This window comes from Microcebus murinus, chromosome 7, assembly GCF_040939455.1.
Source record: "Microcebus murinus isolate Inina chromosome 7, M.murinus_Inina_mat1.0, whole genome shotgun sequence".
Classification (NCBI taxonomy): Eukaryota; Metazoa; Chordata; class Mammalia; order Primates; family Cheirogaleidae; genus Microcebus; species Microcebus murinus.
Window position 1 is genome coordinate 59,202,567 of NC_134110.1, and position 14,200 is coordinate 59,216,766.

A 14,200-nucleotide genomic window follows, 5' to 3' on the forward strand; every position below is an offset into this window, starting at 1 on the left:
AAAATTGAGACAAAAAAATACAAAAGACCAACAAAACAAAAAGTTAGTTTTTTGAAAGGATAAACAAAATCGACAAACCTTTAGCTAGACTAAGTAAGAAAAAAAGAGACAACCAAATAAATAAAATCAGAGGCAAAAAAGAAGATATTACAGCAGATACCATAGAAATACAAAAGATCATTACAGGCAACTATATGCTAATATATTGGAAAATAAAGAAGAATGGATAAATTCCTAGTCACATAAAACCTACCAAGATTGAACCATGGAAAAAACAGAAAACCCAAACAGACCAATAATGAGTAATGAGATCAAAGCTGTAATAAAGTATTCCCCATAAAAGAGAATCCTAGGACCTGACAGATTAACTGCTGAATTCTACCAAATATTTAAAGAACTAATAATACCAATTCTACTCAAACTCCTCAAAAAAACTTGAAGAGGAGAAGAACACTTTCAACTCATTCTATGAGGTCAGTATTGCCCTGATAAAACAAGACAAGAACACAAAAACAACAAAAAGAAAATTACAGGCCAATGTTACTGATGAAGAAAGATACAGAAATACTCAACAAAATAATAGAAAACAGAATTAAGCAACAGATTAAAAGATCACTCACCATGATCAAGTGGGATTCATCTCAGGGATGTAAGGAATATGCAAATCAATACACATGATACACCACAGTAATAGAAACAAGAACAAAAGCCATATGATCATCTCAATGTACGCTGAAAAAGCATTTGATAGAATTCAACATCCCTGCATGATAAAAAACAAAAACCTCAAAAAATTAGATACAGAAGGAATGTACTTCAAAATAATAAGGACATATATGACAAACCCACAGCTAGCATGGTACCAAACACGGAAATATTGAAAGCCTTTCCTCTAAGATCTGGAAGACAAGGAAGCCCACTTTCACCACTTTCATTCAAGATAGTACTGGAAGTTCTAGCATGAGGAATTAGGTAAGAGAAAGAAATAAAGGACATCCAAATTGGAAAGTAAGAAGTCAAACTGTTCTTGTTTGCAGATGAAATTATCTTATACATAGAAAACCCTAAAAACTCTACCAAAAACTGTAAAAACTCATAAATGAACTCAGTAAAGTTACAGGATACAAAATCAACATACAAAGTCAGTAGCACTTCTATATGCCAAGAGCAAAAAATCTAAAAGGAAAAATCAAGAAAGCAATCTCATTTATAATACCTAATAAAATAAAAGGACTCGTGCCTGTAATCATAACACTTTGGAAGGTCAAGGCAGGATGATCACTTGAGCCTGAGCAACATAGTTAGACCCTTCCTCTACAAAAAATAAAAAAATCATCCAGGCATGGTTGCACACACCTGTAGTAGTCCGAGCTACTCAGGAGGCTGAAGCAAATGGATCACTTCAGAACAGGAGTTTGAGGTCACAGTGAGCTATGAAGACACCACTGCACTCTAGCCCAAGCAACAGAGTGAGACCCTATCTCAAAAACCAACAAAATTAATAAAATATCTAGGAATAAACTTAACTAAAGAGTAAAAATCTCTAAAACAAAAACTATAAAACATAGATAAAAGAAACAAAGAGAATACAAAAAGATTCAAAGATATCCCAATCACATAGATTGAAAGAATTAATACTGTTAAAATGTCCATACTACCGAAAGCAATCTATAGATTCAATCCCTATCAAAACACCAATGATATTCTTCACAGATATATAAAAAGCAATCCTAAAATTCATATGGAACCACAAACACCCTGAATAGCCAAAGCAATTCTGAACAAAAAAACAAAGCTGGAGGCCGGGCGCTGTGGCTCACGCCTGTAATCCTAGCTCTTGGGAGGCCGAGGCGGGCGGATTGCTCAAGATCAGGAGTTCAAAACCAGCCTGAGCAAGAGCGAGACCCCGTCTCTACTATAAATAGAAAGAAATTAATTGGCCAACTGATATATATATAGAAAAGTAGCCGGGCATGGTGGCGCATGCCTGTAGTCCCAGCTACTCAGGAGGCTGAGGCAAGAGGATTGCTTGAGCCCAGGAGTTTGAGGTTGCTGTGAGCTAGGCTGACGCCACGGCACTCACTCTAGCCTGGACAACAAAGTGAGACTCTGTCTCAAAAAAAAAAAAAATAAAAATAAAAAAACAAAGCTGGAGGCATCATATTACCTGACTTCAAAATACACTACAAAGTTATAGTAACCAAAATGGCATAGCACTGACATAAAAACAGACACATAGACCAAGGGAACAAGAATAGAGAACCCAGAAATAAATCCACATATTTATAGCCAACTTATTTTTGATAAAAGTGCCAAGAATATACATTAGAGAAAGGACAGTCTCTTCCATAAATGGTGCTAGGAAAACTGGATACCTAAATATAGAAGAATAAAACAGGACCTCTATCTTTCATCATATACAAAAATCAAACCAAAAGGGATTAAAGACTTAAATCTAACATTGGAAACTATAACACTACTACAAGAAAAAATATTGGAGAAATGTTTCAGAACATTGTTCTAGGCACATATTTCTTGAATAAGACCTCAAAAGCACAGGCAACCAAAGCAAAAATTGACAAGTGGTATTACATCAGGTAAAAAGCTTCTGCACAGCAAAAGAAACAATCAACAAAAGGAAGAGGCAACCCACAGAATGGGATAAAACACTTCCAAACTATCCATCCAAAACAAGGATGGTTAATAACCAGAATAAAGGAAACTCAAAACCACTCAAAAAAATAAATAATTAGATTTAAAAATGGGCAAAAGATCTGAATAGACATTTCTCAGTTATATGAAAAAATGTTCAGCATCATTAGTCATCACAGAAATGCAAATCAAAGCCACAATGATATATCAGCTCATCTCAATTAAAATCACAACTATCAAAATAAATGCTGGTCAGAATGGGGAGAAAGACGAACACTCATACACTATGTGTGGGAAAGTAAATTAGTACAGCCACTATGGGCAACAGTATGGAGGTTCCTCAAAAAACCAAAAATAGAACTACCATATGATCCAGCAATTCCAATGCTGGGTACATATCCAAAAAAAAGGCAATCAATACATCTAAGAGATATCTGCACTCCCATGTTTATTGCAACATATTCACAATAGGCAAGGTATGGAATCAACCTATGTGTCCATCAACAGATAAACACATAAAGAAGGCCGGGCGCGGTGGCTCACACCTGTAATCCTAGCTCTCTGGGAGGCTGAGACAGGTGGATTGCTCAAGGTCAGGAGTTCGAAACCAGCCTGAGCAAGAGCGAGATCCAATCTCTACTATAAACAGAAAGAAATTAATTGGCCAACTAATATATATAGAAAAAATTAGCTGGGCATGGTAGTACATGTCTGTAGTCCCAGCTACTCGGGAGGCTGAGGTAGTAGGATTGCTTGAGCCCAGGAGTTTGAGGTTGCTGTGAGCTAGGCTGACACCGTGGCACTCACTCTAGCCTGGGAAACAAAGTGAGACTCTGTCTCAAAAAAAAAAAAAAAAAGCCACATAAAGAAAATATGCTATAGATAAACAATGGAATATTAATCAGCCACAAAGAAGAATAAAATCCTATCATTTACAGCAACATGGATAGAACTGGAGAACACTATGTTAAGTGAAACAAACCAGGCATAGAAAGACAAATATCACAAATTCTCACTCATATATGAGATCTAAAAAAAAAAAAGATCTCATGAGAATGGTAGGTAACAGAGGCAGGCAAGGGTGGGGTTAAGAGGGGTTGAATAATGGGCACAAAAATACAGCCAGATAGAAGGAAAATTTTTTAGTGTTCAATAGTATAATAGGGTGACTGTAGTTAGCAATAATTTATTATATATTTCAAAATAACTAGAAGATTTGGAATACTCCCAACACAAAACATGATAAATGGTTGAAGTGATGGATACCACAATTATCCACATTTGATCATTACACATTGCATGTTTATCATTATCATATGTACCACATTATTAGGTACAACTATTATGTATCCATAAAAATGAAAAATGAAAAAAATTTTAATACTAAAAAAACCCCTGTCAAATTAGAGCCCTATATGCAGGAAAAATGTATTTTTTAAAAATGAAGGCAAAATTTTTAGTATAAAAACTTGAAAGCATTCATCACATACATCCTTGCAAAAAAAGAAATATTGAAGAAAATTTCAGACAGACAAAATACAATACCAGATATGAATACAGATCCACACAAGGAAATGACTGGTACCGGAAATGGTAACTACAAGAGTAAATATACATTTTCCCATATCATTTAAACTCATTAAAGATAAACTTTTTATAAAAAAATAACCATGTATTATGGGGTTAATAAGATAAAGTAAAATATGACGCCAATAAATAGAATTCAAAAAGGAAATATAAAAGTACACTATTGTAAGCTTCTTACAATGTAAGCTTCATTACAAATGAGATGGTGTAATATCAGTTGAAGCTTGACTATAATAATTTAAATATGTATTCTACAAATCCTGAAACAATTAATAAAATAACAAAACAGAATTATTGCTACTGAGCCAACAAAGGAGAAAATATGAATCATAAAAAATACTTGATAAATCCCCAAGAAGGCTGAAAAAGAAATATAAAAACAAACAAAAGACGAGACAAGTAAAAAATATGGAAAGCAAGATGATATCATCAAACCAAATATGTCAAAAAATCACAAGAAATGTAAATTGTATAAACACCCACTAAAAAGATTGTCAGGTTGCATAATGAAGCAAGACCCAACTATATGCTGCCTATAAGGAAAGTACTTTATTTATAAGACACAAATACATTTTAAGTAAAAGAATAATAAAGCATATACTATGTTAATGCCACCCAATGGTAATAGCTATATTAATATTAGACAAAGTGGATTTCAGAGCAAAGAATATTACCAAGAATCAAGAAGTCACTTAATTATGATGGAGTCGATTAAATAAGAGAACATAGCAATCCTAATGTTCATGCACCTAAAAACAGTGCCTAAAAATACATAAAATAAAAACTAATGGAACTTTAAGGAGAAATAGATAAACCCAAGTTCTGTTATATACTTCAATACCTTTCTCTTAATAATTGATTGAATAGGCAGAAAATCAACTAGTAAAATCATAGTAGATTTAAATAATTCTATCAATCAACTTGGCCTAATGGGCATTTAAAAATACTCTGGCCAAAATATAAATATTCTTCTATAAGTAGAAGAATATACATCTTTCTCAAGTGGACGTGGAATATTTACCAAAATAAACTATATTCTGGGCTATAAAATAAGTGTCAATAAATTTCGAAGGAGACAAGGCATGCAAAGTATATTCTGGGACTACCACAGAATTAAATTAGAAATCATTAACAGAAAGAGTCCTGATAATCACCTAATATTTGATAAGTAAATAACATACTTCTAAACTGTTCATTTATCAAAGAAGAAAAGAAAAATTAGAAGGTATTTTTATCTTATGAAATGAAAAGGCAACATATAAAAATTTGGGAGATGACACTGAAGTAGTACTTAGGGAAAATTTACAGCAGATGAAACCCATATTAGAAAAGAAGAAAACTCACAAAGAAATGACATTACTTTCTAACTTAAGAAATGAGAAAAATAGAAAATTAAACCCATGTAAGCAGAAGAAAAGAAGTAATAAAGACCAAAGCAAAAATCAACAATGAGAAAATTAATAAAACCAAAAGCTGGTTGTTTGAGAAGACCAATAAAATTAACAAAAATCTAGCCAGATTGAAAAGGGAAAAGAGAGAAAAGACTCAAATTATCAGTATCAGAAATTAAAGAGGTGGCATCACTAGATTCCACAGACATTAAAAGAATAATAACAGAATACTATGAACAACTTTATGCCAATAAATTTAACAACTTATGAGGAATTGTATAAATCCCTTGAAAGATATAACTATGAAACCTTATTCAAGAAAAAAATAGGTAACCCAAATAACCCTAGATCTGTTAAGGAAATTGAAACACTCCTTAAAAACCTTCCCAACAAATAAAACTGCATGCTTCACTGGTAAAGTATTCCAAACTTCACCAAATTATTAAAGGATAAAATAATACCAGTTCTTTATAAACTCCCAAAATACTGAAGAGGAGGAAGTACTTCCCAACTCATTTTATCAGACCAGATTTTCCTAACCAAAACCAAGGAAAAACATTACAAAAAATGAAAACTACAGAACTATGTCTCACGAACATAGAAGAAAAAAATTTTAAACAAAATTTTATCAAATCATCTGGGTGTGCTGGTAAGTGCCTGTAATTTCACCCAGCTACTCAGGAAGCTGAGGTGGAAGGATCACCCAAGCCCAAGAGTTCAAGTCCTGTCTGGGAAACATAGTAAGAGTTCTTCACTTAAAAATAATAATAATAATAATCATATCAAATCAAATTCATTAAAATATAAAATGGATAATCCACCATGAACAGATGGGATTTATCTGAGGAATACAAAGTGGGTTTAATATTCAAAAGTCAATCAATGTACTTTACCATATTAACAAAGAAAGAAAAACATAATTAATCTCAACAAATAGAGAAAAAGCATTTTACAAAATCCAACATCTATTCCTGATCTAAAAAAAAAAAACAAAAAAACCCCCAGCAAATTAGGAATAGATGGCATCTATGAAAATCTTATAGCTAACATTATACTTAACAGTGAAAGACTGAATGCTTTCCCTCTAAGATTACGAACAATACAAGGATGCCTGCTTTCACCATTTTTATTCAAAATTATACTGCAGTTTCTAGCCAATGCACTTACTCAAGAAGAAAAAATACATATATATAATCAGGTAAGCCAGAGGGAAAGATAAGAAATAAGTGATTAGTTCTGGGCAAAACAAAACAATGAAAAAAGAGAAAAAATGAGAAAATGAAAAAATGAAATCACACCAGGGCATTGATTTCCACAATTATGTTTAAGTAATGTATGTAAATATATCAGCTTCCCTAGCTAATTGAAAAACTACCTAAGATAATAACTAGGTGATAAAATATCGATAAGTAGATAAATGCAAATATGAAAGAACTTACTGAGACATTTTTAAATATTGCTTTTGCTAATTTCAACAAAGCATTCTTTGAGTAGCATTAATACATTCTCTAAAGTGGATGGAGAAACTACAGTAATCTCATATAAATATGAAACAAATCCTTAACATTTCCTCTTTAAATTCCATAGTCAAATGCTTATTCCATTAATGTTAAAAACAAAGGGGAATGTAGCTTCAAAAGTTATAAAATTATGAAACAGAAACTTAAACCTGAAAGAGCCTCTTTCAGAAAACGGGCAAAAGGAAGAGCAGATCTACAAAGTTTGTAAAAGTATGTGTGGTATATGGAAAGCTGCATCAAAACTCTGACATTAATCAGTTGTGTGGCTTTAAGAGTAAACTTTAGTCTTTCTGGATCTGAGATTTTTGCACCTATAAAATAAGAGTGAGACCAATTGAAGGTACAAGATCCTATGATTCTAAACAAAATCATAAGCTAACTGACACGAAATGAGACAAATATCTTTTTAATTCAGTGAAAAAATTTAAAACAACTTTTATCTAAAATAAAGACAATATAGAAGGTTTAGCTTTTTGGTTATTCTGAGTATCAATTTCAGTTATCTTTATTTTATTCACAATAAGCTTAATTATAAGAGAATCGTCACGTGTAATTTTCACTTCTGTACCTTGTTTGAGCGTAATGACACTCGACCTCCACAACGAGCACAGAACTTTGTTTGGCAATATGAACAGTTATGGCCACATCCATCAGCAAACTTTGTTTTGTGGCATATACCACAGGTTGGGGCATCACCCTTCTGTTCTTGCTGTTGTTGTGATTCTTCCCCCATCTTCTTTACCTGCTCCTTATACATTTCAAACTGCTGATGCAGTTTTCTGCAGAGAAAACAGATAAGAAAAAATTGGTTTCCTGATGTTATCTAAAAAAAAAAAAAAATTACCATAATCTATAGGCACAATTTTATAACCAAAAAATACTTAGGGTGAGAATAAAACAAGTAAAATTTAATTTTCTGATGACAGATTAACATCTTGCATGAAACATTACATCATAAAAGTGTTACAACTATTATAGTTCTACCTTCTGATATACATATCAACTTAAGAACCAATTAATGTGACATATGTTTATGGAGATATTTCTTTGAATTATAATTCTAAATTTCTATGTACCATTTGTCATATATTTTCAATCATATGCTATCAAATATTATTTTTCTATAATTCAGCTTTAGAAATACAGATAGCTAATTTGACTTACACAGTGAAACCAAAGCCTATAACTTCAAATCACTGAGACACAGTCTCAATTGGATTGATACAAAGAATCCAAACAGAGGGTAAAACACTGGATGAGTGCTCTCACTAATTATTTAAATCTGTTCAACAGTCTGGACATTAGTTGGCTGTAAAAACACTGAAATATTAGCTGCCTAGCAAATGAGGTTGTGCAAATAAAAGGCCAAGTTTTATTTTAAAAATAAAACAGCAGATTAAGAAAAAAAGATGCCTAGAAAAAGTATATTATTTGCTCTAATAAAAAATAAATATTGACAGGTGATCTGAAGTTATCTCAGTTGATGGTTCACAGTCTTATAGATCAAACTCTTTTTCTATTCATTCCCACCTTCTTAATACTGCTCTTGACTAATCTTAGATAGATACATAGATAGATAGATAGACAGATATTGATAAAACTTTTCTATTATTTTTAAGGAAATTTTTTAAAACTATAATTAGTTTAGCTTATGTTTAGAAAACCACAAATATACCTCCCATCCTAACAATGACAAAAGACTGAATAATCTAAAAAATCTTAGCTTTTCTGGAACTCATCAGAGACTTAAGGTTATAAGGCAAACAATCTAAATTGCAAAGAGTAATAAGCCTCTCCAAGGAAAAACAGAATACACTAACAGTTTCACCTTTGGCAGGACACAGGAGAATGAGGTGGCTACAGTCAAAATTTAAATAAATTGTTAAAGTCCAAGAGTGGGCAAGCGTGACAGTCTGAATAGCTTAAGGGACCCAGACTCAAAGGAAGTTTATATTCACTCATAAGGACTTTTCCATAGGCCTCCACTGGGTGATCATAAGGAAGACTATGAGCAAGGCATGAAAGCAAAGAAAGTCTCCCCTTTTGTTCTGGAAGAACACATGTGCAGGTATAAAAAAGGTAACTAGTGGCTTCTGGGACACAGGCACACAATTCCCCAGACCTTTTCTCCTAAAAAAAAAAAGCTTTAAAAAACTGAAAAAGAAAGTAAATTCTGTCATCCCCAGGGGAAGAGACAAAAATCTATTGCAGTTAGCAAAAAGGTTGAAGGAAAAAACCTCTACCCATGGAAAAGGGACAAGAAAGAACCTTGAGCCCAAAATCCTACCCAAATACAAATCAGAGGGTTTTTATCACTAGGACAGGGGAGGAAACTCCTGCTCCAAACCAATAAGGAAGATTTGCTTCCATGGGAAGGAGAGACTGAGATATCTGAGCAAGCCCCATTCTCAAGGCTCAGGGGGACAGGGCCTGTCAAAGACGGAGGGTGAAAAAAACATAACACCCTTGCTCCTATCACATGCCTAGTATTAAACAATAAGCACTAGTAATCTACTCCTGGGAAGGGACGAGAACATGGCACAGATGAGTGGAAATGGCCAAGAGAATAGCAAAAATACCAAAATAACTTCCGCTACACTAACATCCATCCTAAGCAAAACGCAACAGCAGCCCTCTGTTAGAAGAATTTGAAGGTTGTGATGCACTAAAGATTCACCACAGACCCAGCCTCCAGGATAACACCTGCAGATACAAGGTCCAGGCACACCCAGCACCAGGCCAGCCCCTGTGGCCCTAGGCTGTAGGCCCACCTCAGCTTTCAGACCAACCCAGTACCAAGTAGGCCCGTCCAACTCCAGGTTTCAGCCCAATACAGTAACAGGTTAGCACCCCTGACCACAGGCACCAGGTCAGCACCACAGAAATAGATTCCATGTGTGTCCATTGTCATGCTATTCCCCAGGACTCTGCAATCCAGGCCAGCCATTACAACCCCTCACTCCACCAGACCCAGGGTCCAGGACCATCAAAACAGCACCCATTGCCAGTATAACCTATTGGACAGATACTCCACATCCACCCCTGTAGACTCAAGACATAGGTCCACCCTGGTAGACTCGGGCCTCAGAACCAGCCAAGCATCAAACCATACCCCATGAACTCAAGTTTCAGGTGCATCCCAGTGGACCTGGGCACCAGGCCCATCTCAGCACTTGGTCAGCCCCTGAAGACACAGGCTTAAGGCCAACCTCAAAGCTAGGTCAGCCCCTGATGACCCAGGCTTACAGCCAGTTCCACAGATACAGGCTCTAGGACCAAACACACAGATACAGACCCAATCAATGGGTCCACCACAGTGGATCCAGGCTCAAGGCCCAACCCATTGAACCCAGAGACCAGGATATTGCACCTGATGGCCCAGGCACTAAGACAGCCTGCCTGAGGATTTTAGAAGCAAGCCCACCCACTAATCACTCCAAACAACCTGTGCAGAATTTCTGCATGGGTGACTGGTAAAGAAGGGCTTTCCCAAATAAAGACAGTCTGCAAAGACTGGAATAAGGCCCTACTACTCAAATCCACAAACTTTAACATAAGGAAAAAAGATTCATGAAAAACAAAGTAGCTATAACACCACCAAAAAACACAATAATTTCCCAGTAGCAAACCCCAGAGAAATGGAGCAACCTGAACTGCCTAATGAGGAATTCAGAACAAGGGTTTTTAAGTAAGCTCAGCAAAACTTACTAAAATAAAAAGAAACAAAATGAAATCAACAAAACATTAAAAAATGAAAAAAATATAAGAAAGATTAAAAATTATTTAAGAAATCAAACAGAAGGCCAGGTACAGTGGCTCATTCCTATAATCCTAGCACTCTGGGAGGCCAAGGCAGGAGGATTGCTTGAGATCAATCATTCAAGACCAGCTTGAGATCAATCATTCAAGACCAGCCTGAACAAGAGGCAAGACCCTGTCTCTACTAAAATATATATATATATATATATATATATATATATATATATATATATTAACTGGACATTGTGATGTGCACCTGTAGTCCCAACTACTTAGGAGACTGAGGCAGAAGAATCACTTGAGCCCAGGAGTTTGAGTTTGCTATAAGCTAGGCTGACTCCATGGCACTCTACTCAGGGTGAGGAAGTGAGACTCTGTCGAGAGAGAGAGAGAGAGAGAGAGAGAGAGAGAGAGAGAGAGAGAGAGAAATCAAACAGAAAGTCTGCAACTGAAAAATACAATAAATGAAGTAAAAGCTTCAGTAGAGGGCAGCAACAGCAAAATCAACAAAACAGAAGAAACATTCTATGAAATCAATCACAATCACAGGTTATTTGAAAATATACAGTCAGAGGATAAAAAAAGAATGAAAAGAAATGAAGAAAGCTTACAGGATTTATGGGATAACATCAAAAGAGCAAACTTTCAATTTAAAGGAGTTCAAGAAGGAAAAGAAAGAAAAAGGGGGGCAGAAAGTTTATTTAAAGAAATAATAGCAAAAAACTTTCCAAATTTGGGAAAAGATGTAAATAGCCAGGAACAGGAAGGTCAAAGTTTTCCAATCACATTCAATCCAAACAGGACAACATCAAGGCATATTATGACCAATCTATCTAAAATCAAAGACAAAGAAAGGATCCTGAAAACCGCAAGAAAAAATAAGCAAATCATATGTAAGGGAGTTGCAATAAGGCTAGCAGTGGACTGCTCAGCAGAAACATTACAGGCCAAGAGAGAGTAAGATAATATATTCAAAGTGCTGAAAGAATAAAAACTGTCCCGAACAAGAATACTTTACCTAACAAAGCTGTCCTAAGAAATAAAAAAAAAAAAGATAAAGAATTTCTGAGACAAATAAAAGCTGAGAGAGTTCATCATCACTAGATTCTTTTTATAAGAAATGCTAAAGGAAGTTTGTCAAGCTGAAAGAAAACAAAAAGTACTAAAGGGAGTTCTTCAAGTCAAAAGATGGATGTTAATTAGTAAACCAGACATCTGAAAGTATAAAAATCATTGGTAAAAGTACACAGTCAAATTCAGAATATTCTAATACTGTAAGGGTGGTGTGTAAATCACCTATTATCTGTAATGTGAAGAGTAAATGACAAAGCTATTGAAAATAAAAATAGCTACAATTATTTGTTAATAGATACACAATATAAAAATGTGAACTGTGACATCAAAACCACAAAATTTGGGTGCTGGAGTAAAAGTACAGTTTTTGTAATGATCAAAATTAGTTATCAGCTCAAAATGGCCCATTACAACTATGTAAGCCTCATAGTAAGCACAAAGCAAACCTGTAGTAAATATACAAAAGGAAAAATACAAGGAGCCGAAGCTTACCACTACAGAAAATCAACTAATCACAAAGGAAAACAGAAAAAGAGGAAGAAAGGAACACAGGATCTACAAAACAACCAGAAAAAAATATTACCAAAATGGTAGTAGTAAGTCCTTACTTATCAATAATTACCTTGAGTATAAATGGATTAAATTCTCTAATCAAAAGACATGGAATGGATAAATGGATTAAAGAAATACCAAACTATATGCTGCCCACAACAGACACAGTTCACATTCAAGGATACACATGACTGAAAATGAGGAGATAGAAAAAGATATTCCATGAAAATGTAAACACCATAGAGGGAAAGGGTAGCTAAACCAGATAAAATTGACTTTAAATCAAAAACTGTAAAATGACACAAAGAATGTCATTATATAATGATAAATAGATCAATTCATAAAGAAGATATAATAATTATAAATATAGATGCACCCAACATCAAAACACCTAACTATATAAAAACAAGTATTAATAGATCTGAAGAGAGAGATAGACAGCAATACAATACTGGGATACTGAAGAAGACTTCAGTATCCCACTTTCAATAACTAGACAAATCATCCAGACAGGAAATCAGTAAGAAAACAATGAACTTAAACTATACTTTAGACCAAATAGACCTAACAGACATATAAAGAACATTTCATCCAATAGCAACAGAATACATTCTTCTCAAGTATATGCAGAACATTCTCTAGGATAGATAATGTGTTAGCCCACAAAGTAAGTATTAATAAATTTTTAAATATTGTCATATCAAAGTATCTTTTTCAACTGCAATAGTATGAAACTAGAAATCAATAATAGAGGGAACTTTGGAAAATTCACAAAAATGTAAAAAATTAAACAACATACTCATGAACAACCAATAGGTCAAAGAAGAAATTAAAAGAGGATATTAGGCCAGGCGTGGTGACTCACGCCTGTAATCCTAGCACTCTGGGAGGCCCAGCAGGTGGATCCTTTGAGCTCAAGAGTTTGAGACCAGCCCCCGTCTCTACTAAAAAAAATAGAAAGAAATTAGCTGGACACCTAAAAATATATATATAAATGTGAACTGTGACATCAAAACCACAAAATTTGGGTGCTGGAGTAAAAGTACAGTTTTTGTAATGATCAAAATTAGTTATCAGCTCAAAATGGCCCATTACAACTATGTAAGCCTCATAGTAAGCACAAAGCAAACCTGTAGTAAATATACAAAAGGAAAAATACAAGGAGCCGAAGCTTACCACTACAGAAAATCAACTAATCACAAAGGAAAACAGAATTTTCCTGGAAAACACATTTATATATATATATATATATAAATTAGCTGGGGATGGTGGCGCATGCCTGTAGTCCCAGCTACTCAGGGGGCTGAGACAGGAGGATCGCTTGAGCCCAGGAGTTTGGGGTTGCTTCTAATGAAGTCCAGCCTGCTGGATTGCCCCTCCTATGTACTGCCTATTCATATCCTTTACCCAATACTCTGGAGTAAATTTTCCTACAGTTTTCTTCCTGATTTGCAAAAGTGCCCTATATATCCTAATGTTAATCCTTTATAAGTTAGACATAGGAAATATCTTCTCCCAGTTTGTTAACTCCTTATTTTGTACATGGTATATTTTGTTAAACAGAAGTTTTTAATTTTAAGATAGTCAAAACACATCAATTTTCCCGTCATTATTTGTGGCTTTGGTGGCTGGCTACTAAAAAATAAAAATTTTAAAAAAAAGAAA

General features: G+C 34.4%; 1 protein-coding gene across 38 annotated transcripts in view; it reads right to left on the minus strand.

The window, feature by feature from the left end:
* RIMS2 (regulating synaptic membrane exocytosis 2) overlaps positions 1-14,200 on the minus strand; it is a 614,692-nt gene that overhangs the window by 472,321 nt on the left and 128,171 nt on the right. For all 38 annotated transcript variants that reach the window (XM_020288967.2, XM_076005085.1, XM_076005081.1 and 35 more), the window contains one exon: positions 7,719-7,929. In XM_020288967.2, coding sequence (XP_020144556.1) covers positions 7,719-7,929 — 211 coding nt within the window. The remainder of the gene's footprint in view (positions 1-7,718; positions 7,930-14,200) is intronic.